General features: G+C 41.9%; 1 protein-coding gene across 2 annotated transcripts; it reads right to left on the bottom strand.

The window, feature by feature from the left end:
* Positions 1-78: 78 nt before the first annotated feature.
* Positions 79-27875, bottom strand: WFDC1 (WAP four-disulfide core domain 1). 2 transcript variants are annotated; one of them, XM_038368370.2, is made up of 7 exons: positions 27231-27875; positions 14301-14496; positions 11940-12023; positions 8252-8392; positions 5633-5674; positions 3705-3768; positions 79-2174 (listed from the first exon to the last, which is right to left on the bottom strand). In XM_038368370.2, exons 1-6 carry the CDS (start codon positions 27384-27386, stop codon positions 3710-3712), a joined length of 678 nt encoding a protein of 225 aa, XP_038224298.1. In that variant the 5' UTR covers positions 27387-27875; the 3' UTR covers positions 79-2174; positions 3705-3709. The 2 variants fall into 2 exon arrangements, with proteins under 2 accessions (XP_038224298.1, XP_038224299.1); XM_038368371.2 differs by lacking the exon at positions 11940-12023.

The following is a 27875-nucleotide window of genomic DNA, read 5'->3' as shown; positions in this document are numbered from 1 at the left end:
CACTGTGAAATTTCCTTTCTTTTAATTTAAAGAAGATTGGAGTCGGTGTTGAAAACACACACACGAAACTAGACAAAGTTGAAAAATATACTGGATTTGTTTTTATTGAGCACCAAAGTAGGAGACCCTATGTTTTGAATGACAAGCAGCACAAACCAGGAGTGATAGTATCGAATGAGTCACTGGGCCAGATTCTCACATAGTGGAGGTCAGAGCGGCTCCATTGAAGGCACCGACTGACACCAGCTGAGACTCTGGCAGCTTGCGAGCACTGAGAGCATATAACGTTACATGAAAAGTTTATTGTAGCACCAGACAAGCCTTAAAATAAGACTAAACACACATATGATGTGTTATTTAAAAGCTAACACGACCAGTTTTCTACTGAGCTTTTACAATGTTGCCTTAAAACCATTTGTTTTCTGGGCAGCAGTAAGAACTCAGGAAAATTTGTCTTCAATATATGGTGTCATCAGAAGCAGTATGAATGTTAATATTGGAAATGTAGCCTTTAGATCTCTGCTCTAGCTGATTTTTTTCCGAGTTTGACAATTTAAAAGGACTTTAAAAGAAAAATTAATACCTTAGCACCATTAGGTAGGCTGGATTTTCTACATCATGTAGTAACCAGCAAACATTCAGCAGTACCTTATTTTATCAGTCTTCCTTCTTTTTTTTTTTTTTTTTTTTTAAGATTCATTTTGCAATGATTAAATTCCTGCTCTACAGTTCTTATCCAGGGAAGTACTCAGCCGGAGCTTAACTAGCATTGCAAAGCAAAATGCCCACCTCGAGTTAAGCATGTGTTTGAGTGTTTTGCTCAATGAGACTGGAGCCTAGGTGTTTGATCCTGCAAGGTCCTTAAAACACATAACATTGACTAAAACCAATGGGAGCTAAGGGTGCTGAGCTCTGGAGCTGATTTAAAAATAGTAAAATATTTTGTACACATTTTTTTACTGTTTGTTTGGGGAGGGGGGTCAGGAAGGAATTTCACTGGCAGAGACTCTGGTTGTTTTTTTTTTCCTCTCCTTCCACTGCAGTGTGGGGCAGGGATCACTTGCTGGCTTAAACTAGAGTAAATGGTAGATTCTCTGTAACTTGAAGTCTTTAAATGATGATTTGAGGACTTCAGTAACTCAGTCAGAGGTTGGGAGTCTATTTCAGGAGCGGGTGGGTTTCTGTGGCTTGCAATGTGCAGGAGATCAGACTAGATGATCACGATGGTGCCTTCTGGCTTCAAAGTCTCTGAGTCTAACACTGGAATGAAATTTTTTAAAACCTGACCATTTTTGCTGGTCAAACAAATAAACAGAAAGCAACTATGTAAAAAATGCTCAGTATTTTTAACTTTCCCTTTACCATATAGGGATTCCAAACTCTAGGGGAAGAATAAACATTTGCATATACTGTAGTACTTAAGGGAATATCAGACAGAGCACCATGGTAGACCATTTCCAGCCTCGTTGTTAAATACATAGATTACCTTGTAGACTAAGTCATAAAAGGATAGTTGTTCACTGGGGCAAATTCATCCTTGGTGTTGCTTCCACTGATTTCAATGGTGGCACAACAGAGACACATTTGGCCCATTTTCTTTAGTGAACATATTAAAGACATTCATACTATGCATAAGCTACCAGTCGATTCATTTCCTTATGGGTAAGAGACATCTGAGTTCTGTTAATATGATGTACATGCAGTATGAAAGTCACTGATTGTATTCAGCACACATATATTAGAAAAATCAAGCAGGTTGTTTATATCTAGGGCCTGATTCTAAACCCACGTGCACCATTTTTATACCAGTGTCACTCCTGAGTTACACCTACGTGAGCAAAATCAGACTCAGTCCCCTAATGTGCATTATAGTGTATACTGTGCTGATATAGATCTGAAATGAAATTGTGGATCAGACTGGTTATCTGTTCCAGTGGTAAAAGTGCTGCTCATAAACACTACAGCTGCCTTCAAAGGAATGGATTTCTCCCACTCTTCACAGGGCTGAGTTCTAGAATAGCTGCTCTTGTACCGTGCAGGTCTTTTATCAACAACTTGCAGAGATCAGGAAGATGCTGAATAGCTGTATCTGGAGACTGAGGGCTGCAATTCATCTGAACCAGACAACTATTGGATATAGCTTTCTTTAAAAGCTCCTTAATAGTTAGGTCCCACTGAATGAAAATCAAATAAAAAGAAAAGGAATTTAAATGTTTATCATTGCTGTGGTGTTTGCATAGAACACATTCTTACCCAACCATGTAACCTCAGCAATTGGCCTCACATAGGCCTAATGAAAAGTTAACTGATTCATTTTGTCTTTGTTGTTTTAATGCAGCCGCATCTGATTCTGAAAGATAAAGTCACCACCAGTTTGCGACAGATTGTCTGATAATGCAAATTCTTACATATGAGCCTGACCCAAAAACCTACTGAAGTCCCTGAATGTCTTTTCACTGATTTCAGTGGGGTTTGGATCAGGCCCTGTGTGAGTAACCATATTCATGTGAAGAATCCATGGTGCTCAGTAGTACTACTTCTTATATTCATAAAGTTATTCCTATGCTTAAGTGTTTGCAAGATTGGGTTCAAATGCAGTCTTCTTCTAAACTACCGGTCTCTGCGTTTTCTCATTCAGGATCAGATGTGGCTGCCTTAGACTTGGGCCCTAGATGTGCCGTATAAAACAATTGGACATTTACTATAATTGTATACAATGCATGGACATGAACATTAATCTTTGGCTCGATGCTGTTTTGAAATGTTTGAGAATCCCAAAATTCCACTGCATGGTCCTGTTCTACATGGGGAAAAAAAACCCACACCAAATGTCAGAGGTTTTTCAGGAAACTGGCCAAATTTTGAGAAATCAAAATCAAATGAAAAAGAACCTGCAGAGAGGAATTTCACCAGGAATATTGTGCAGAGATCTCCCTGCAGCACAGACCAGCCTTGGGATGGTGAATACCATATCCTGTTTGTCAGCATATGCCTTTCAACTAAATTCACTTAGGGTATGTCTACACGGCATTGTAACTCCGGGGCTGTGGGACCTGCGCTTTTGGACTGGATGTTTCCAAGCCCGTGCTTGAGCATCCACACTGCATCGTAAACCTGGGTTTACAATTGCTGGATCCAGGTCTCACAATCATGCTAACGTGGCCACACTGCAGTTTGCAGCTCTTCTGACTGGAGTCTGCGGCTTGAGCTGCGTCCACACTGCAAACTGACCGGGTTTGGACTCAAGCCTCAACAGGACTCAGGCTCTGACCCACTCCTCCAGCAGGATCCACAGGCCTGAGTCCAGAGGGGGTCCTGACCTGAGTCGGTCTGATTTGTGTGTGGATGGAAGGGGGGTTTGGATTCAAATCTGAGACTGAGCATGGGTTTACGGTGCAGTGTAGACATACCCCTAGAGTGAATTTCAACCCTGTGCAGAGGGCCAGTATAATCTGTTCATTCCCTCAGAAGCATCTGGCACTGGCCACTGTCAGAAGACAGGATACTGGGCTAGATGGACCTTTGGTCTGACCCAGTATGGCTGTTCTTATGGTCTCAGCACTACTAGGACTTCAAGGACACTAAGTGGAGCATATGCCTGATGCTAGGGAGGGGTAATTTCACTTGTAAAAGACTATGTCTTTTACATGGGGCAACTGTCATGCATTTTCACACATCCATCCCTTTATTCAGAGGGTACTTACCCAAGTTATCCTAAGTGCTTCTGCTGCTGTTTTACGTAGCCAAGTACGTTATTGGAATTACTCCCTATAAAACAAAATTCTGCAAAATTAGGGTTTATGGCATGTCCTTTCAGTAATGAATGCTTCAGAAAGATTTCTAGCTGTATATTTTAAATGGTATGTGTCTTTGTCATAAACATACAGCTAAGGGTAGCATAAAATCCCTCCTTTACCTGTAAAGGGTTAAGAAGCTCCGATAACCTGGTTGGCACCTGACCAAAAGGACCAATAAGGGGAGAAGATACTTCAAATCTGTGGGGGAAGGTTTTAGTTTGGGCTTGTGTGTTCTCTCTGAGACAAAGAGAGAGACCAAGCAAGTAATCCATCTCCTACTGAAATGATATATCTAATATTACAGAAATAGTAAGTAATAGCAAAGAATGTGTTAGATTATCTTTTGTTTTAGCTTGTGAATTTTCCCTGTGCTAAGAGGGAGGTTTATCCCCATTTTTTTTTAAAAAAAAAAACCTCCCTGATTTCCAAGCAGCCAAAAGAAAAAAATAAGTCCTTTTAATATCCTGAGGTTTGTGCTTCTGGTTCAAAATGATCCCACCACTGCCACCATGTCAGGGTTCCCTCCCCACTCTGAATTCTAGGGTACAGATGTGGGGACCTGCATGAAAGACCCCCTAAGCTTATTTCTACTAGCTTAGGTTAAAAACTTCCCCAAGGCACAAATCCTTCCTTGTCCTTGGATGGGTACTGCTACCACCACCAAGTGAGTTAGACAAAGATTCAGGAAAAGAACCACTTGGAGTTCCTGTTCCCTAAAATATTCCCCCAATATCCCTTCCCCCCTTTTCCTGAGGAGGCTTGAGAATAATCTACCAACCAAATAGGTAAACCAGATTCTTAAAAAACAGAACTTTATTATAAAGAGAAAAAAAAAAGTAAAAGAAGCACCTCTGTAAAATAAGGATGGAAGGTAACTTCACAGGGTAATCAGATTCAAAACACAGAGGATTCCCCTCGAGGCAAAACTTTAAAGTTACAAAAAAGATCAACCACCAAGGATAAACCTCCCTCTTAGCACAGGGAAAATTCACAAGCTAAAACAAAAGATAATCTAATGTATTGCTTGCCATTACTTACTATTTCTGTAATATTAGAGATATCATTTCAGTAGGAGCTGGATTACTTGCTCGGTCTCTTCTTTTGTCTCCTGAGACAACAACAAAAGCCCAAAACAAAAACCTTCCCCCACAAATTTGAAAGTATCTTCTCCCCCTGTTGGTCCTCTTGGTCAGGTGCCAACCAGGTTATCTGAGCTTCTTAATCCTTTACAGGTAAAGGAGGGATTTTATACTACCCTTAGCTGTATGTTTATGACAGTCTTATTTTCCAGTTATTTGGTGGGGCTGTTGTAGCAGTGGTAGGTTTAAATTACACCAGTGCCATCCCCAAATTCTGCCTTTGGTTACTCCCAGCACATCAGTTAGGTTGCATAGGACTAACTGAAGGGAGATTGACCATTCCATTCTAGATCGAAGAGTGATCGTGATCTAACTAAGGGGTGGAAAACCAGCAAGGAAAAAAGAAAGGTGCAAAGTAGTGTGTAGCTTTTCCTAGCTTATCGCCTTCCAAGAACAGGATTCCTTTCCTGATTAAATCACAAGTGAAAATGAATTTAATTGGGTGTTTCCCATTCCAGAGGTGACTTTCATATCATAAACCCACCATACATTGCAGCACTGCTGGCAGTCTCAACTCTGGAAGACCCTGTGATCGGGGCTTTGCATATCTGCTCTGAGATGCACGGGCAAAGGTGTGCTGAGAAGCGTCTGATGAATGTCTCCCCACTGTGCCATTTTATAGGCAGCAAATTCCTTGTAAACAATGTGACCAGGGTAAAGCTCAGCAATACCAAAGACCCACAGAAGGTGTCTTACCAAAATACTCCTTGTAATATTTATGCCTTAGGTTGCGTCCATCTGCAAAACAATAAGATACATTATGATCAAGCTTGGCAGAATTTGATTTTTTAAAATAATTTCGACAGATGCTATCCATGTTTATTGTAAAGCATTTTTCTCTACTTTTTATTGATTTTAAATTGTTTACAGTTGTGCAAAATTGTAATTTTTAAGCAGTTTTGTTGGCTATTTTCATCAATTCAAATTTTCACAGTCACTGGAAATTGGGGTGTATGGAGGGGAGGGGTCAGACGACAATTATTTAATGACAGTAGGTGTTGAGATTCAAAAAGATAAAGCTTGATAACCATTAACACAAATTGTCAACATCGCATGTCAAAATATATACGGTAAATATCTTTAAATCAAACTCTGATAAGTTCACAAACAGCACTTTTCTTACTTCACCTATCTGTAAATTTAGAATCTTATTGACGGAAGTATTTTTCATCAGTTTCTGGGTGTATGGTCAAATCGAGATTTAGTGATAAAAATTGAATCCGTCCAAGCCTAGTTATGATAATGTATCCAATCAGGCTTCCCTCTTCACTGCTTCCTTTGGATTAAATCCTGGCCCCTGTGCATAGCCTGAAAACTCTACAGGAACTAGGGGGACCAAGATTCCTACCCTCAACAATTGGGCAGTGAACAGAGCATGCATCTTGCCTTCCCATGGCTGCAGCTGTGTTGTCTTAGTATCTGTAGGCCGCTATGCAGCTCCTACTAGTACATTTCGGCCCATGGATCCATGCAGTCACATCCTCCTCCTTAATACTCTGACCACTAAAAGTAGTCATGATCTAAATAATTAGTCTTTCTTAAACAGAAAGCGTTTATTAAAGAAAACATAGCTAGAATTTGAGACAATCTAACAGGCTTCTGCACAGTTCAAGTTCCAGCTTCCTCTCCTTTGTTTACCAGGGACCACACTGTGTCTGAAACTTTTACAGCTCAAAGAGACAGCTAGTGCATGAACACCATAAACACAGGTATATATCATTACATTAGTGACTAGAGGACATTTAAAAAGCCCCCAAAGACATAAGAAAGGCAAAGGAAGTTGAAATTCTGAAGCCTTTAGTCTTTATTACCTGAAACAACAACAACAAAAGAGGGCTCTGGTTTGATACTTCTACTGCTTTTTGTTGTGGTTATGTAGGAAAAGGGGCTGCTGATGTTTTTGGCCTGTGATGAGTTGCATCACAGAGTATATAGTCCATAAATCTTTTACAGAAGCTGCACACTCTTGTACAGATTGAAAATGGTCTCAGAAAACACATCAGCATGTGTGAGCTCCTTATTGGCAAACATGTCAGTGGAGAAAAAAAAAAGATGATCTTTGTGATTCAAACAACAATAGAAACTCTTGTCAGATGACAGAAAACAATTTCAATCTTGATTTTCTACTGTAGTTTAAGAACTTTACTGTTTGATATTTAAATAGAATGAGCTAAGGTTTACTATCGGCTGTAGATGGGAATAAATTCTTTCCTGTCCCAGCCAAAATGCAAATGCACAGACATTGATAAAATAAATTTACAGGGCCTACTTCCCAGCTTGTAAATTGGCTTAGCTCTATTGAAGTCAAGTAAATTAAAGAACTCAGTGGAGCTATGCTGAGAATTTGGCTTACAGTCCAGAATGTCATGTACTACACACATGAAGAAAAAGAGAGAAAAGTGAATTGCTGCTAGGATTTATTTAGGGGCTGATCCTGAATGGTGCTGAACACTGAACTCCCTCTGACTTTCCTGGGGATTGAGGTCAGTCAGCACCTTTCCAGAAGCCCTGAAAGACCAAGAACATGAGCTGTTTGTGTTGATTGTACCCTTTGCATTTTTCAAAGGCAGTTTAATTTTCTCGTGTAATTTAAGGCATTACACCTAGACAGCTTTTAACTGTGCAGTGGTTCCCCCAATTAAATGGTGTCCTATCCTGCATCCTCACGGTGCCTTATCTTTGAGTATCATACCAGCATGATCAAAAGAACACACAGTAAAGACTAGCCACAAAAACATATGCTCCAGATTCTGCCCCCCAGTTACGTAATGGCAACCCACTGTACTCTCTGTGGGGTGGCTAATGTATAACTAGGTGCAAACATTAGCTCCCCATGTTTATACAGGGTGTTCATCTCACTTGGAACTCCCCCCCCCTCCTCACCCCCCGAATTTAGCTCCCTTATTTGGTCTTATGGCATTTTCTTTTAAGGCCAAAGCAATGACTTGGTTGCCAGCACCATGTGCATGTGAGACTTGGGTTCCGAAGCATCCACTCGACTGAGACAGCAGGGAATGGAGATGCTGCTGGGGGGTGGGGGGAGATGATGTTTAGTCTTGGGGGATAGCTGCCTGAAATGCATCAGGAACATTTCCTTTGTCATATGGAAGTGTGATGGAGCCATGATAGAAAGATCAGATACATCACTGAAGAAATCCGGGATTAAAAGAGGGAGGAGGTGAAAAACCAGGAACTCTACTTTGCTTGACCTGACATTTTGAGCCCTTATCTGCCTCAGGGCAGGTGAGAGACCCCTCAGCATAGTCCCTACATTGGACAGAGTAAGTGAGGATGGATGTTTTTGAATGAACTGACCGGGATTTCCACGTAGCTTGATGCACTGACCCCTGTTGGGGATTCCTTCGGCTGTGTTGCCAGGATTGATGATGTGGCATTCGTATCCTGTAGGGCAATGCAGAGGCTCATCGCCATCCTCAGTGGTGCTGCAGGCCTCCGCTGGAAAACAAGCTTGTGTGTCATAAACCTAGATCTTATTAGGCTGGGCTAACCGGAGAAGGATAATCCTGCTGTGTTCTTCGGAAGCCCCTCCCAGGCAAAGATCTCAAAGTGCTTTACAAACAGTAATACTGAATATTTAACATGTGTAGAGAGCTCGACACAACATGTTGTCTGTTTTACTTCACTCAAAGAGAGAGGAGAATGACTGCTTCTGCTAACTGGAGAGTCCCTAGCTAGCTGTCTTTCTGTTCTTCCTGCAGCCCATTCTATAGGGTGTGTGCTGAGGCTGGGGACCGGTGGAAAAGAGGGCTGGCTGGCAGTGCTCTGAACAGTTGGTGGCCTCTCCAGGACTGTTACCAGCTGGCACAATTTAGAGCAGCCATCAAGCTGCTTTAACCAGCACCCAGGATTGGATCAAGAAGCAGGGAATTGTTACCAACTCCCTGGTAGTTCTCCCCTTCTTCTGTGCCCAGAGGTTTAACCACAAGACCATGTAGAGGCACCCTACACTTTCTTTCTTTCATTTGCTGGAATTTTAATTTCAGGACAGTCTCCTATAATGCCCATGCCTTGATTGAGGGTACTCACTTCTGGAGCACTTCATGCTAACTGCTCCATTCAGCTGTAATCAAATAAAATAAGAGTCAAAAATAAATGGGGTGGGGAGCGGTATATTTTACTGACACTTGTACAACCCTAATGAAGTCAGTGGAGTTGAAGGCAGAATTTTCTCATTAGAAATTGCCAGTCTGGATCAGAGGGGGCATCCATATATCCTGTTTCTGAAAGTGGCCAGCCCCAGATGTTTCAGAGGAAGGTGGAAGGACCCCCACAGTAGGCTGATGTGGGATAATCTGCCTCATTTCTTAGTCTCATCCAGGTCTCTAATAATGACTGGCCTAAGCCTTGAAGCAAGACTGTCCGAATACTTTAGAACCATTGATTAATTAATTAAACCTGCGAGGCAGATTGTTTTATGCTCATTTTATAAATCTGGAAACTAAGGCAATGAGGTTTAAAGCCTGATTTTCAGACTTCAGGCCTGCACTTACTTTAGGAACCTACTTTCTGCATGCTCAGCTGTGCATGCATGGGAAACACACATGGAACTGCATGAGCAACATCTGGAGTCTGAAAATCAGGCGCCAAGAGACAGGCTTAAGGCCACCAAGGGTGTCAGGGCTGAGAAAGACAATTCTCAAGTTCCTACTTTCCAGGCCTGTGCTCAGATCACACCTCCCTACTGAGGTGGGACTGGATAGCTCAGAGAATTTGTAATGGGATGTGATTTCATCTTTATTTAAGAGTTGACATGACCATGATCTATAAGTTCCTACACAGGAAGAAGATTTCTGATAATAGAGGGGTCTTCAATTTCAAAGACCTAGCCTAACAAAATTGAGTGGCTGGAAGCTGATGCTATACAAATTCAGGCTAGAAATGATATAAAGATAATAGCAGCTAGTTCTTACATAGAGCTTTTCATCAGTAGATCTCAAAGCACATTACAAAGGAGGTCAGTATCATTATCTCCATTTTACAGATAGGGAAACTGAGGCACAGATCAGGGACATGACTTTTTAAGGGCTTGATGCAGGAATTTACTGTGTGAAATCCTCTGGCCTGTGTTATAGAGGAGATCAGGCTAGATGATCACAGTAGTCCCTTCTGACCTTGAAATCTATTAACCTAAAACTCATTTAAATAAAGTGCATCTCCAGCATCTGTTGGAAAACAGTGCAATGGACTGTGTTGGGGGAAATGAATTATATAGAGAGTAGAAAAATATAAAAGAATTTTTGCTTTTCTATGTGTCCCTGCTGATGCAACATTTCAGAGCTTAGTTAGAACAGCTTCAGGGTTGTGTAAACCATGAAACCTAGTTTGTGTGTCTTGTTTAGTAAAACCTTATCTATTTAAATAGCAGGGTGAAACAGAACATCATGAGGGAATTGTTAACGTCAGGTGCCCAGCAAGACAAGCAAACTAGCAAAAACCCAAGGTCACAAAAACAGACCAGTAAGATAAAACTAGTAAAATTAACAGCTGAGAATACAAAGGAAATCAGACTAGAAGTAGACAAAAAAAAAGTTTTAACAGGGTAAACAAAAATGTATTAGTTTAGCTTAGTTATGATTTATGCATAAAAATGTTTAATCAGGATTAGAATGGGTAGGTACACAGATGAGGTAACTGAGCATGAGTTAAGACATGGAACAGGGTATAAAAGACAGTGGTAGACAACAAGAGAGTGAAGAAGATACAACATAAGAACATAGCAGAGGCCAGAGATTTGCAAAAGAAGTCATCCTGTCCTTTCTTCTTAGCGTATACACAATGTTCCTCAGGTGGCACATAACCAGGATTCATCACTGGTTGGATCATTAGCTTTCACGGCCCAGGCTGGGTACTGATGGGGAGTGTGCCAGGAGAGGTAACTTGATCAATTACTTTCCTGGTCTTACCTGTTTTTGCATGTATATGCAGCGTAGTTGTAGCCACGTCAGTCCCAAGATATTAGAGACATAAGGGGAATGATGTAATATCTTTTATTGGACCAACTTCTGTTGGTGAGAGAGGCAAGATAAGATAAGAACTCTATGTGGCTTGGAAAGCTTGTCTCTCCCACTAACAGAAGTTGAGCCAATAAAAGATATTACTTTACCCACGTTATCTCTTTGCATGTATATGTCATTCATAGGTGGTAGCATGGTCTTAAAATATACAAAATAAAGGTTACATGAAACTGTATAAGCTTGAATGGGAGTGGATCTCATTTGTCACCAAATATATCACACAAACTAATCTCACATTGAGTTATGTAAATCAGTTCTATGGAGTTGGGGTTATGTATTGGGAAGGAAATGACTCTCCCCTTTGCACTCCGTCCATCTAACCCAAACACCCACACATGCAGAATGACATGCAATACTGTATTGTCAGGTTATGCTATGATGGCATACCCAGCTCTGAGGGCAAAATCTTCTTTTACAACTTGCATTGAGTATATTCTTTGCTCATCTTGTTCACATCACTTTCCCTGACCAATCAAATTTTCATGAACTAATGAGCACTGGTTATGCATTTGCATGGCAGATGGAAGAAGAAAATTTTGCCCCTTACTAAAGAGGCTTTCAACAGAGCTGTATATTAAAAACAAATATTTTGCCTTAGGTTTGAAATACTGTTCACTTCACAAACCCTGGAGTCACCTTTCCACATGGGGTACAGTCACAAATCTGTTATTATTTGGCCTTTTGCACTGTACATCCGTATCTCATTTAATGGACAATTAGTTTACAGGAAGTGTTCTTTTCACGCTAACACTGAGTCTGCAATGTAGATTAAGTGGTGTTTCAGAGGGGTCTGAGGCTCTGAACTGAAACTACAGTACTTACTATTCTCCCTTGAAAAAGGGCTGATTTATTGGCACTGAACTGCATCTGACTTGCATATTATTTTCCAAATCGGTGTCCTTCATCTAGCAGAATTCAACAACCCACAATGCCCAGGTGATTAAAATGCTGAGTTGTGCTCATAGTACCTTGTAAAACTTCCTCTGGTCCGTCTAACAACCAACCGTTTCCTCCAAGCCAACGTGGTTTCGGCTGCACCAACCAGTCTAAAACTATTAAAAAACCCACATTGTTAAGGATGAGCATTCACAGGACACAGCATTACTTTCATTCCACTGATTTTCTCCAGTCCCTCATGATAAGGCAGGCGGAGTTCTCAGGGAGGGTTTTGCTGTGTGTGTTTGTGACTTATTTACATTCTCAATCATTCAAAATGTCCTAGCCGCAGCCTGATTGCAGCAGTCATAGCAAGGACCCCTGCAACATGGAGGCACAAAGGGCCTAAACCTGCAGAATGCTGAGCAACCTTTGAGACCCTGATCCAAAATCCATTGACGTTAATGGAAGGACCCTCATTGACTTCCGTTGGCTTTCGATTGAGCCATGATTCGGCACCTTGTAAGATCTGTTCCAAACTGGATAGAGCTTCATTGAGTGCTGCTAAAAGTCATAGCAAATTCCCCCCTGGAGCATGCTCAAAAGCTTCTTTCTTGCTCCCTGTGTAACTCAAGAGAAGTCAAAGTTCAATGAGAATGATGTCTGTGCCAAGTTTCAAGCCATTTTTACTGTCTCCCTGGCTATGTCTAAACTTATGTCAGAATGTAGAGTACAGGCATTACATGTGACACTACCAACGGCATGGCAGACAGGCTGTGTCCATACATGTCACTGCAGTATGTAGCTAAACATGGCAATGAATGTCTCTGGCAGCTGGGAGGCAACGGGAAAGGTGGCAGTGGGGAGCTGACGGAGCTTTTCACCACTGCCAGAGCCTTTCACTGCAGTGGGGAAAGGCTCTGCAGCGAGACACTACGTGGTTAAAAATAGCAATGTAGGCATGGTAGGTACTGCTTGGGTAAGTTGACAGCCATGTAGAGTGCATACCCTGGGGGTTCAGGCATGTAAGGCACTTACTCTACGCTACTTACCTAAGCCGTGCTTCACTACCTACACTGTTATTTATACCTCTATTTGCTGGGCGTGCAGCATCAGTACATGCTGCCATAAGTGTAGACCACCCGTCTCTTTAAAAAGATGGTGTTAGAATTATTTCACAGTTGGAAAGGAATATCTTTTTGAACTCTCCCTTAACTTGGAAACAGAAGAAAGGATTTTGCTCAAATTTTTCAAATAAATTCATCTACAGGAAGAAACTAAATACATTGCAACATTAAGAGTATCCACTATAATAAAAAGGAAAACGACTGTCCTGAAGCTAGTTCTCAACAATAATCAAAATCTCTGACTTTGGCAAGTAGCTGGTTAAAGCATCTTGGTCTTTCCCATAAAAAGGTTACCGGCAGAACTGGTTGAAAAATGCAGAAAACCTTTTACAAACATTTTTTGTCATAATTTTGGAAAAGTTCCAAACTGACTGAAGACCAGCAAAAAATGTTCTCAGATTTTTTTTTTCAAAGTTTTGCAAAGTTTTCACTTAAATTTTGAAAATTCAAAAATTGTCCACTCTCTCTCATTACCTGCCATGTGGCCAACTTGGTGAACTTGTGCTAATGTATAATACAGCGAAAATAACTAATCTCATGATTTCTGCCATTCAAGTTGGTGGAAATCTTGCAAGGTCAACAGACTGTGTGCAACTTCCTCTCTCTTGAGCCAAAAATCACACAAGGACAGCTCTCAACTATTCACTGCCACGGAACCAAAGCTTAGTTCTTGATTCAGGCTCAAACCCCAAGTCCTATTTTAGACCTAATTGCAGTGAGGCAGTGTGGGTCCATGCCGCCCCAAAGAGAGACAAGCCCCTCTGGACACCAGAGTGGGTGGAGACAGGGAGCCCTGAGCCCGCCCCCCAGAGGGTCAGGTATGGCACAAGAAGTATAAAGGCCAGAACCAGAGCTCACTGACAGGAACCGCCGGGGAGACCAGACTCATCTGGCCTACCTCCTGGTTGGGAAGCCCCAGCGACCTGCAGTGGACCCAAGGGCTGGCCGGCTACCTGGAGGAGTTGCTGAGCCTGCCCCAGGCCAGCTACCTGGAGGAGTTGCCGAGCCTGCCCCTCGCCAGCTAACCCGAAGAACCCATGGTGCTGGATCCCCCTGAGGATACCACCCTAACCCAGGTACCTCAAGAGGGGGAGTCTGGAAGTAGCCCGGGGCCCTGCTAGACCTCTTCCCAAACTTAGTGAGACGATGGGGGTCCCCGCTGCCCCAGAGAGAGATGAGCCTTGGCTAACCTCTCTACACTAATATATATGGGGATACACCCCCATTTTACAGCCTACCATTGTTATTTCAGCTATTTCTATTTGTATCTGGGTAACATCTTGGACATTTCTTTCTGAGGCAGTTTGATCTCACAGCCCACCATACCTGGAGGTGGCTGTACTGATTGTAAGCAGGCATAGATGCACCCATTGTAACAACAACGCTTGTGTCTTTCACATTCGGAATCTGAACGGCAGCCGGGCACCTCACATGCTCGCTCTGGTAAAGTCTGCGGGGGCGGAGGGCAGCGGTCATTCTTCTGGTAGTGGGCGCTGTGAGAATGAAGAGGGTACTCATAATCCTTACAAAAAAAAGAGAGGAAAAAAAAAAAGGGAAAACACAGATTTGGCATAAGGGAGAACATTTGGTCAACATCAAACGTATTGCAAACTGACATAGCTGGAGTGAGCATTAAGAAGTGACTGACTTCAAGTATTCATCGAGGAAGTGACCCCACCACCCTGTGCCTCAGTTTCCCCACCTGTAAAATGAAGATACCAATTTGTTGCTACCTTAGCAAAGTGTTTGGAGATCAGCTGATGAAATGTGTTACCTAAATACCAAGTACTACTATTTATTACATTGTTTTAATGATGTAGAAGCGTTCAGGAGTCTAATTTTTAAATCCCTAAAATGTCCATTATACTTGTCTGAGAGAGTAAGAGAGAGAGGTAGTAGGCACTTCAGTAACTGGTGCCTTAAAAATACTTTAGTGAGAAAGAGAGATAAATTGAAATGAAGATGATGATATAGTGGCCTTATTGTTCCTGTGTTTCATAATCATTCTGTGTTTGTTGTAAGTGATTAATGCCCGCAGCCTTTTATGAATTTAAAACCTTCCTGTAAAGTGAGATGGCCACTATGGATGTAGAAGCCCTCTACACCAACATTCCACACAAAGATAGACTACAAGCCGTCAAGAACAGTATCCCCGATAATGTCACGGCTAACCTGGTGGCTGACCTTTGTGACTTTGTCCTCACCCACAACTATTTCACGTTTGGGGTCAATATGTACCTTCAAGTCAGTGGCACTGCGATGGGTACCCGCATGGCCCCACAGTATGCCAACATTTTTATGGCTGACTTAGCTCTCGTCCCCGAACACCCCTACTCTACTTGTGCTACATTGATGACATCTTCATCATCTGGACCCATGGAAAAGAAGCCCTTGAGGAATTCCACCATGATTTCAACAATTTCCATCCCACCATCAACCTCAGCCTAGACCAATCCACACAAGCGGTCCATTTCCTGGTCACAGAAACACCACCCTATACCGGAAACCTACTGACCGCTATAGTTACCTACATGCCTCCAGCTTCCATCCAGGACACACCACAAGATTCATTGCCTACAGCCAAGCTCTACGATACAACTCCAAACCCTCAGACAGAGACAAACACCTACAAGATCTCTATGAAGCATTCTTAAAACTACAATACCCACCTGCTGAAGTGAAAAAACAGATTGACAGAGCCAGAAGAGTACCCAGAAGTTACCTACTACAGGACAGGACCAACAAAGAAAATAGAACGCCACTAGCCATCACCTTCAGCCCCCAACTAAAACCTCTCCAGCGCATCATCACAGATTTACATCCTATCCTGAAAAATGATCCCTCACTCTCACAGATCTTGGGAGACAGACCAGTCCTCACTTACAGACAGCCCCCCAACCTGAAGCAAATACTCTCCAGCAACCACACAACAAAAACACTAACCTAGGAACCTATCCTTGCAACAAAGCCCAATGCCAACTCTGTCCACATAATGACAGGTTTCAGAGTAGCAGCCGTGTTAGTCTGTATTCGCAAAAAGAAAAGGAGTACTTGTGGCACCTTAGAGACTAACAAATTTGTTAGTCTCTAAGGTGCCACAAGTACTCCTTTTCTTTCTGTCCACATATTTATTCAAGTGACATCATCATAAGACCTAATCACATTAGCCATGCCATCAGGGGCTCGTTCATCTGCAGAACTACCAATGTGATATAAGCCATCATGTGCCAGCAATGCCCCTCTGCCATGTACATTGGCCAAACCGGATAGTCTCTATGCAAAAGAATGGACACAGATCTGACATCAGGACTCATAACATTCAAAAACCGGTAGGAGAACACTTCAACCTCTCTGGCCACTTAGTAAAAGATTTAAGGGTGGCAATTTTGCAACAGAAAAGCTTCAAAAACAGACTCCACCGAGAAACTGCTGAGCTTGAATTAATATGCAAACTAGATACCATTAACTTGGGTTTGAATAGAGACTGGGAATGGCTGGGACATTACACATATTAAATCTATTTCCCTAAGTTAAGTATCCTCACACCTTTTTGTCAACTGTCTAAATGGGCCATCTTGATTATCACTACAAAAGTGTTTTTTTTCTCCTGTTGATAATACCTCATCTTAACTAATTAGCCTCTCACAGTTTGTATGGCAACTTCCAACTTATCTGTATGCGTGTGTGTGTGTGTGTGTGTGTATATAGATATATATATATACACATAATCTTCTTACTATATGTTCCATTCTATGCATCCGATGAAGTGGGTTGTAGCTCACGAAAGCTTATGCTCTAATAAATTTGTTAGTCTCTAAGGTGCCACAAGTACTCCTGTTCATTTTGCGGATACAGACTAACACGGCTGCTACTCTGAAACCTGTGTATGAAATGTCCAGCTTTGTACCAGAAGATTCAGAGGAGGACACATGGCCATTTAATACTATGCCAAGTCAAACTGTATTTGGATATGGGGAAAATACGGCCTATTCTTAATCACACATAAACAATGAGGAAAACTCTCAAGTAGAATTAGCAGAGCGTGGTATTTTCCCTGACAAGGATAAGCAGCAGCATACAAAGTAACATGATTCACACAGATGGCATTTGAACCAGAAGCCAACTCCCTGCGTTCCACAGAAATTGACAAGCGCTCAAGCCTGATTCATACTCCCCATGGGCCAAAGCCCTCATCCCTGCGCTCAGACATGCTGTGTGAGGCAGGGGAGTTCTGTGGGAAAGGGGGAGGAACAAATTTCCCCACCTCAGGCGCTCTGCAGACACTACAGCTGACTCAGCTTCCATGGACCCTGGTCATCAGCCCCACCCACCGGCCATGCTTCTCCTCCTGTGCTTCCCTCCTCATGGCAGTGCCTATGTGACCTTCCAACCATCAGCTGTCTGTGTGCCAGTCCCATGGTGTCAATTAGAGCAACCTGGCAGCTGCTATCATTTGCACTAGCTGCCAGGCATGCCCTTTCCCCTTGATCACACCCCTTTTCCCAAGGGGAAAAGAATATGATTGGGGTCCACCCGCTTCTCAGTGGCTGGGAAGCTATGCAGAGGGCTGGGAAGAGGGTAGCCAAGGATCAGATATAGTGGCTCTAGGACACATTACAGCAAGCATTCCCTGGCTAGCTACATCAGCCTTAGGGCTGCTTTGTGTTAGTGGGACAATGCAAAGCATCTTCAGTGCAGGGGAAAATCAGACCCATTGTCTAAATAATACATCTCTCCTTGGAGGAATGATTTTTGACTTCTGAATTTTTATGTTCCTCAGACACAAAGATTTCTTGTCTCTTTTGCTATCTAACTATTAGCATGTGCTACCAGTAAAGTGTCTGTTAATGCTCTGGAGTATGAAAAAATTAACTTTTGTTGGATTTGCAAAAGAATATGGTGTCAGTGTGTGTGAGCACGTGAGAGAGACACAGAACCTGGGGAATGTAAACTAAGCTAAGCTAAGCTAAACTGTACAGAGCAAACTTCAGAAATAGAGAGTGGAAAAGTTTGACTATAATCAAATAGTGGGATCAAACTAGACTCAGATAGCCAGATTCAGCTCTCATGAACACAGGTGTAATGCCAAATAAGATCCACCTAAGTCAAAGGAGTTACTCTGGATTTACACCCTGTAACTGAGATCAGCATTTGGCCCAAAATGATAAAGCTGCAAATGGAAACAAGAAAAGAGCTTTCTATCAGATTGTTTGGTTTAAGAATCTACCTACACTCTCGTAATGATGTCCGGCACCCTAGCATTTACAAATCAGTCACAAAGGGGCAGATTCTCTACTGCATTGCACCACTCTAGTCAGGCTGCTTTCAAAAGGGCACCATCAGGTTACAGAGGAACTTGGATTGACACTGAGAGATTCTCCCCATGTCTGGGCACTGCTAAATCATCCCTGCCAGAGGTACCCTCTCCTGGGACTCAACAACGCTTCTGGAAAGCAAATGTTTGTCATTAGGGTACAGCTCATTGAACTAGAAAAAATAAACTTCCTGGGACAGGATACCGATGGGATCCCCTGCAAGACCTTGAACTCCCAATCTGGATACTCCCCTTTAATAACAACACATACAGTATGTATGTTTCTCAGGTACAATGTATAAGCATTTCCCATGATTTGCACCTAAGATAAGTCTGCTTGCCAAGAGTTTCTGCCTCTCTCCTTGGGCCTGGTAATGGTTATGTATGGGAAACTGCTTTTCTTTAAATAAGAATGCAAATAGATTTTTTCCAATCACTCATTCTTCTCCTTCCCAAATAAATGCACACAGCAGACATAGGTTAAGGGGGGGAAAATTATGGGAGCCCCTCATTCAAATACTGTCATTACATCAATGTACAAGGAAACATTTAAGCAAGATTTTGAAGGCTTCACTGCAATGCTTTTAGATTACAACAGATGGCCTCAGTTTGCAACTATTGAGAGGTAGTGCACAAATAACTGGATTTACTAACTTTGGGACTGACTGCTCCTCCTATGGCCTTGTTGTTATGAATTTAAAATGTAAGTAGGAACAACTAATAGTTCATTTCATAGGAAATTGATGCAATTCCATTCAATGTGATAAGGGGAAAATGTTGTATATTATTTGTAATGCTTACATGATAGATTTTACCTCCACTTTCTTTGTAATGAATCATGCATAACATATAGTGACAACAATGTGATATTTCTTTATTTCAGCCAATCTCATACATTTGTGTAATGACAAGAACCAACCTTAATAATAGGGAACATTCCCAGATGTCTGAAATGTCCTCAGATAGAGATGCATCCAATATATTAGTGGGAACTGTAGTGTAAACCACCCAGGTTCTAAATAAATGAACAATTGGAGCTTGTAGATCATGAGGTGTGGTAGGGAAAATCCAGGAGATGACTGGTTTTTAATTTGTTGAGAAGTGAGGGGAAAAAAGCCTAATTCACCAGTATTTTCACAAATGAAAGCACCAAGTTATATCTGTCAGGTTATAATATGCCTAATCATGTTGACAAGCACCTTATTCCACTAGCAGTCCATGTATTTAGCGGGCACTACTTATGGAGTAAGGTGCTGCTCAAAGTAAGGAAGAGCATCAGAATCTCTTCCTGTGAACTGATGGGTCACATTATTAATCATGAGAGCTCTGATTTTTTTTTAAGTTCAATATTTTGATTTCAAAATGCAAAACAACAACAGCAACAACGAAAAGAAAAATTTTGACAAAGATATTCCCAATTCCTCCCTCAGCCCCATTTTTAACCAGCAATAGAATTAGTCAGAACACTAACCTCCAATTTTGAATTTTGAATTTCAAAAAATCAAAAATTTCAAATTTGAAATTTTGAAAAATTAGAATTTTTTTTAAAAAAAGGTCACAACTTTTTTTTTTCTTTTTGTGGAACCAGGTCTATTCATAATCCAGTTCAACCACTGCATATCAGTGAAAATGTTCAGGAATCCCAGAAGTTCCACAGACTTTAGGAGGGACGATTATTCATCAAAGCATTAATTTTGGAAGTTCATTAGTTGTTATTCTCCTGTTTAAAATATTATTGTCACTCAACCCATAGTCTGAAATGTATTTACCCAAAATATTTAGCAAATACAGATGGGTAATTGATGCTTAAAAGAAAACATATGATTGATTCACAGATGATTCACTAATTGAAAGGGCAAAATTCATAATGAACAGTTGACCATAATGAATGTGGCTTCCCTTTTAGAACAATAAAAGTTCTAAGGCCACGAATTCTCGTAGTGGCTGTTTCCCGACTAAGTTTTCTCCTTATTTCTCAGTGTTCCTAATGTTCTGATATCCCGGCCCTTAAAAATTCACTGCTGTACAGCATGTTTGCAAAATTTAACTAATCAACATGCTGCCACTGCTTTGGGTATCATAAGATTTTTAGGAAAAGGGGGGGAAAGTAATTCCCTCATTTACAAAGTCTTGCATTACTGCTGTCTTGGAATAATGATTTCCATGAGTGCCTATTTAATAGCTTGGTAGGATTTACATTTTGGCTGCAAGCATGACTTGGATTTTTAAATATTATGGACTCTGGCATATTTTAACATTTCTGCACTTGAGGATATTTTTCAATCCTGGAGGCGAGTTGCAGTTTGTCTCAGGAGACTCATGAACCCATTTTAATGGTGATAGCTGCATTAAAGATTTCCAGAAACTAGTTAACAGCGGAAAGTTAAAAGTTCAGCTGAGGAACCTGGAACGCCAAGTCCAGAGTGACTAGAAAAAAATGGAATGAAGCCTCATTACCCTAAATCACTCACTGTATTCCCAGACTTTCAGTAACATCTAAGGGATCTGGCCTGCCTCATAAAAATTCCATCCATCCTTAGATTTTTTCATGTCTGCAAATGAGAACCAGTTTCGCCTCTAAGCACAATGCTCTGACACTTGTAATATCCTTATGTGCAGGAGAAATCTATTTAGATTTCCTTGGAGTTCAACACAGAATGGATTCGGCGAGACATATTTCTAGTTGGGGTTCCTGTTGAGAGAGATTTAGGGCCAGATTCTCATCTGGTATAAATATGCATAGCACCATTGAAGTCAATAATGTTACACCAATGTACATCAGATGAGCGTCAGATCCTTTAAGTTCAAGGCTGGCTTCCTTTCATTGTTCTAGATGCCTGCCTTAGTGAGACAATGCTTATGGCCCAATCTTGGCCCACTACAAATCAATAGGAGTGTTGCCATTGATTTCAGTGTGTGCCGTGTGATTGGTGGGATTTGTTTAGTTAATGGCCACCAGTCATCTTTCCTCTGAAACAATAAAGAATAAACATCTTGTGCATGATGTGAATATTCCTGGAAATGAGGGATAAGGAATACCTGCTGGATCATCATCTCCATTTTACTGCTGGATTGCTCTATTGCTGGATCTTTGGAAAATTCTCCCACTCTCAATAGAGGTTCCTACTGGGTTACATCCTTGGCCCTCGGCTGTCTCACTATGCCCTATCCCTCGGGACTCCATCTGATTACACTTCTACGTTAATACCGCACAAATCTGCTGTTCCACTCCAACCTCTTCCCTTTTGGCCACTCTTGTATCACTGACTGCTTCTCTGACATCCCTTCCATCAACTGAAATCTAACATGGCTAAAACTGAATGTCCCAAATATTCCCACTCCTTCCTTTTGCTGTCAGAAGTAAGGGATCTGAAACACCATCCTGCATTCATTCTAAACACTATTCTTGGTATAAGCAGGGGACAACAAATACATTAGCTTGGGGGAGGTCAAACAACGGACTAAGAACAATGTCTCATTTGTTCCCCTCTTCTCCAACAAGACAGCTCTGTTGGATGAGATGTGAGGGTCTAGGTGGAGAAAGAACAATGCTGATCACAGGAGCATTCCCCACTCTGCATGATTTGTGTGCATTCAGCAAGGCATGGACCATGCAGCACACTGGTGTGCAGAACCATACTCGAGACATAGAGAGAGCCCAGGACCTGTGCTCTGCAAAGGGAAACGTCAGACATTGGAACTCTGCTTCTTTAAGCATGCAAGGGAAGGGACAGAGAAATGCAGCTTCCACCCCCTCCTAGAGAAAGTGATTATTCTTGAGCTTGCCAGATCAGTAGCACCTGGATTAGCTGCTGCCAGAAAAACAACTCTTTGAAAAGCCTCTGGTTCAAGGAGGAGGGCATATCCCCAAGGGAAAGGATTCTGGGCCTTACAACAAGCTATCTGAACATCAAAACATAGGATCCTATATATCTGGGTCTTTTGCTTCATAGTTTTTGTGGAAAGCAGAAGATTGCAGATTTTAACTACACAGTGGTTTTGCAACATGGCAGAATTATTATTGTTAATAATAATGGTATTTTTCCAGTGCAGTTATGGAGATTTAGCAGACCAAAACTGCTCTTTGCTCTATATTATTAAATAATTTGCTGCCTCACATGTTCACAAAAGAATGGTGAAATCCAGCGAATGTTCTTGAACTCCCCAAAGTGAAATAAATTTGACAGTGAAACATCCCATTGCCTTTACATTGTCCTAACAATTTTGCTGCAAAAGGTTCATGAAGTGACAGGCAGAAATTTTGCACCCGTCTCCGGTTACCCTCCCTCTGTTTATCAGGTGTGTGAACCTCATTTCACAAAACACCTGTCACATGCACAGAGCAAATCTGCTACTGAACATGTCATTGTCAGCCTTATGGGCCATATCCCCCGGCATTTGTCTTCGGGGCCCTTGATTGTGCCTGCTAACGTGAGTGTCCAACCCCTCAGTGTCCACAACCCGTTCTCTGTGCTCCTTTGCAGTGGCTGGGTGCCTGCACCAACAGTGCACATGTAAAATAAGTTTAGCATCTACTTTGTGGGCCCAATCAAACCTGAGCATGCAGAAACAGATGCCAGCTTAACAATGGCTGAAATTTTGACCCAACATATTCAGGAGGCAAAAGGCATTGGCCAATGTTGGCTTTTAAAAGGACACAGTCAATCTGAATTTTTTTTAATTTGTTACTTTAAAAAACAACAACCATTTTTCTGAGATCCCCTTTAAATAGCATGCCTTGAATTTTTAACGAAGTTATATTCACACTGTCAGGAATTTTCTTTTTACAAAAATTGTATACTTTTTTCCTCCTATTTGTTGATGATTAGAACAGTGTTGCCAACTTTCATGATTTTGTCATAAGTCTCATGATAATTATTGTTTTCCTTAAAGCCCCTGTTCCTGGAGTCAAGCGGATATGTGATGATTTCAGCCTTCATGCTTAAAGAAAAAGTAAGTTTCTAGCCCTCGTGACTGTGGAGAAAGCTTCAAAATGTGACGCCCCCCCCCCGTGCACCTAAACCTCAAACCTAAAGACTCAAAAAGCAGAAGGCAAATAAAAAGACCCCCAACTCTATTGTTTTTTACATAATCTCATGATTTTAAAAACTATCTCATGATTTTTGGTGAGCCTGACTCATGATTTTGGAATCTTTGGCAATACTGAGAAAAATCTTTTGGCCCCAGAATATTCTGAACTCCAGAAACATGCTCAGGCCCAATCCCCCCGTCCCCTCTTCTGTTCTGTGTACACAGAACAGTTGCAGCTTTGCTGCTACTGATCCTGATGGATGACCTTTCAGAGCTGGAACACTGTGGTCATAGTGTCCAGTACCACTTTGGAGACTAACTGCCTGGCTAGTTTTCTCTTTGCAACACACTAATTAGCCACAAAGGGTTTTCAAGCATATTGCAGCTGGATTGCTGGGCAGGAGACATTTGAGTCTTGCTAGAAAAGTGTGTTGTGCTTTTGCAGGAAGTTTCCTGCATTTCACTGGTTTGTTCTATGCCATAATGGCCTGAAGATAAAAGTGAGGCTGGTCCCCCAGATGATGGCTTGTCAGCCAGAAACCCACGCCAGCAAGCAGTGCTAATGAACACCTGTCAAAAGTCTGGGGAGGCAGAAAGGAGGAGATACTTCCAGAGAATAGTCAAGAACAAATCAGGTATGCAGAGTTGTTGTAGGTTTCAGAGTAGCAGCCGTGTTAGTCTGTATTCGCAAAAAGAAAAGGAGTACTTGTGGCACCTTAGAGACTAACAAATTTATTTGAGCATAAGCTTTCGTGAGCTACAGCTCACTTCATCGGATGCATTCAGTGGAAAATACAGTGGGGAGATTTATATACATAGAGAACATGAAACATGAAACATCATACACACTGTAAGGAGAGTGATCACTTAAGATGAGCTATTACCAGCAGGAGGGGGGGGGAGAAGAAGAAAACGTTTTGTAGTGATAATCAAGGTGGGCCATTTCGAGCAGTTGACAAGAACTTCTGAGGAACAGTGGGGGGTGGGGGGGAATAACATGGGGAAATAGAAAAAGAGTACTTGTGGCACCTTAGAGACTAACAAATTTATTAGAGCATAAGCTTTCGTGAGCTACAGCTCACTTCATCGGATGCATCCGATGAAGTGAGCTGTAGCTCACGAAAGCTTATGCTCTAATAAATTTGTTAGTCTCTAAGGTGCCACAAGTACTCCTTTTCTTTTTGCGAATACAGACTAACACGGCTGCTACTCTGAAACATGGGGAAATAGTTTTACTTTGTGTAATGACCATCCACTCCCAGTCTCTATTCAAGCCTAAGTTAATTGTATCCAGTTCAAATTAATTGTAGTCATGTTGGTCCCAGGATATTAGAGAGACAAGTTTTCGAGCTTACACAGAACTCTTCCTCCGGTCTGGGAAGTGTACTCAGTGTCACAGCTAAATGCAAGGTGGAGCAGATTGTTTAGCATGAGTTGTTAACACATATTTCAAGGGATCATTCAAAGTGAAGTGGCCCATTAACACCTCTCTAGTCATAGGGGGTAAAGGAAAGTTTGTCTCTCTCGCCAACAGAAGTTGGTCCAGTAAAAGATATTACATCACCCACTTTATCTCTCAAGAACAAATCAAGCCAAACCAATCTAATTTCCTTCGTTGATAGGGTTACTCTCCTAGTGGATAGCGGGCAAAGCTGTAGCTGTGATATATCTTGATTATAAGGCTTTGACACAGTTCAACATGACATTCTCATAAGCAAACTAGGGAAATGTCATCTAGAGGAAATTTCTAAAAGGCGGTTGAAAGACTATGCCCAAAGACAGGTTTCAGAGTAGCAGCCGTGTTAGTCTGTATTCGCAAAAAGAAAAGGAGTACTTGTGGCACCTAGAGCTTATGCTCTAATAAATTTGTTAGTCTCTAAGGTGCCACAAGTACTCCTTTTCTTTATGCTCAAAGAGTAGTTATTAACAGTTTACTGTCAAACTGAGGGGAAGGGGGAGGCATATCTAGTGGAGTCCTGCAGGTGTTTGTCCTGGGTCTGGTACTATTCAATATTGTCGTTAGTGACTTGGATAATGGAGTGGATAGTACACCTATAAAATTTTCAGATGACACCAAGCTGGGAGGGTTTTCCAGCACTTTGGAGGACAGAATTAGAATTTAAAATGACCTTGAAAAATTGGAGAATTGGTCTGAAATCAATAAGCTGAAATTCACTAAAGACAAGTGCAAAGTACTACATTCAGGAAGGACCCATCACATGCACAGCTACCAAATGGGGAATAACTGGCTAAATTGTAGTACTGTAGAAAAGGATTTGGGGATTATAGTGAATCACAAATTGGATGAGAGTCAACAATGTGATGCAATTGCGAAAAAGGCTAATATCCTGGGGTATATTAACTGGAGCGCTGTATGTAGGTCACCAGAGGTAATAGCCCCAACTTTATTCGGCACTGGTGACCTCAGACTGAGACCTCAGCTGGAGTACTGTGTCCTGTTCTGGGCAGCACACTAAGAAAGATGTGGGCAAACTGCAGAGAGTCCAGAGGAGAGCAACAAAAATGATAAAAGGTTTAGAAAACCTGACCTACGAGGAAAGATTAAAAAAACCGGGCACGTTTAGCCTAAAAAAAAAAAAAAAGACAGGTGTGGGGTGGGACCTGCTAACTGCCTCCAAATACATTAAAGTCTGTTATAAAGAGAACTGTGATCAATTGTTCTCCATGTCCACTGAAGAAATGGGTTTAATCCGAAGCAATGGAGATTTAGGTTCAATACTGGGAGAAACTGTCTAACTCGAAGGATAGTTTAAAACTTCCAGTGATGGGGATTCCACAACCTCCCTGGGAAGCCTATTCCAGTGCTTAAGACCAGGTTAGACAAACACCTGTTGTCAGGGATGGTTCTAAGTATATTTGGTCCTGCCTCAGCACAGGTGGCTGCACTAGATGACCTCTCCAGATCCCTTCCAACCCTGAATTTCGAGGATTCTATAAAAGGAGACCAATCTGAGAATGCATCCGATGAAGTGAGCTGTAGCTCACGAAAGCTTATGCTCAAATAAATTTGTTAATCTCTAAGGTGCCACAAGTACTCCTTTTCTTTTTGCGAATACAGACTAACATGGCTGCTACTCTGAAATCTGAGAATGGATTCTCCCTTGAACTACTTGCTCCAGGACAGGAACGACCTCTTTACATGTATATAGTACCTTTTATGTATGGATCACAAGACACTTTACACAATTGTTCATTAGCTAAATGTCACAAAACCCTTTTACATATTTATCCTCACTTTACAGTGGATGGGTAAAATGAGTCACAGAAAGATGAAGTGACTTGCGCTAGATCACACACACCAAGCCAGTGGTCGAGTTGGGCTTAGAACCCAGGAATTCTGACTCCCAGTTCCCCCACTCTATGCAGTGGACCATGCTTCTTTCCTTTTGGTATTTTATGCTAGCATTTCTATGCACATTTATATGGGTTTTGCACTTGCAACCACAATCTCCTTTTCTCCATTCAGGTTTCCCTTCTCTAGGGTGACCAGATGTCCCAATTTTATAGGGACAGACCCGATTTTGGGGTCTTTTTCTTATATAGGCTCCTATTACACCCCACCCCGTCCCAATATTTCACACTTGCTATCTGGTCATGCTACCCTTCGCCAGCCTCTCCCAGTGCAGACCACCTCCTTGGGCTGTGGCTATGGCATTACCAATTTATTTTTCAATGCATAAAGTGTGCCCTTATCTGTATGTCTCATGTTGCAGCAAATAGGTGGTAAAAGTTTAACACAGCCTAGCAAGCTTAAACGAGCCCTCTTACAAACAGAAAAAGCGTAGGATTCAAATACTGATCATTCTCAAAGGACACACTTGGATACACCATTACATACGCCTGCCTCCCCCTAGTTCACATGCAATGTTCCCTCTCAGCTAAGTACTCACATCATACTTCTCGGCCAGTTTCAGATGGAGAGCACGTTTCCAAAGATTCTTTGCCAAGCCTGATTCTGCGAGTAAGACTGAGACACACAAGGCTGCAGTGAAGATCTTTTTGCAGAAATGCAGCTTGGGCACCAGGCTATTGCTGCTGGAGTCCATGTTCCTGTTGAGAAATAAGAAAATACAAATCCCAGCTTTCAAGGAGCCAGAAAAATCAGAGGGAGGGAGAGAGCTGACTGCTGAAGCAAACGACTCTTTGCTGGGCAGCTTCTGGGAGGCAAAAAATAAACAAACAAAAAAAGTTTTGGAGCCCAGAATCAGGAGCCAGGAGCTGCTGTTGAACTTTTTTGTTCAAAGTTAGATCAGGTTCTCCCATCTCGTGTTCCCACGAGGCACATATTCCCCTTGAATGATCACTGGACAGATTATTTTTAGACCTTTGTTCACAACATCTGGCATTCTCAGGGCGCTCCATTCAAAGCCAAAGCATGGGATCAAATGGCAGCTGCTACAGGGGGAAAGAAAGGTCTTGGAGGAGTGCCCCGAGCAGCTTCTAGCTGCAAACTTTCCAAGAAAACAAGTATGCTCATTGTGCACCCTCCTCCACCTCCCAAGTAGATGCCCTGATCTGTGGGTTTGTACCCTATT

Source organism: Dermochelys coriacea, chromosome 12 (assembly GCF_009764565.3).
Source record: "Dermochelys coriacea isolate rDerCor1 chromosome 12, rDerCor1.pri.v4, whole genome shotgun sequence".
NCBI lineage: Eukaryota > Metazoa > Chordata > Testudines > Dermochelyidae > Dermochelys > Dermochelys coriacea.
This window is presented reverse-complemented; position numbering and strand designations above follow the sequence as displayed.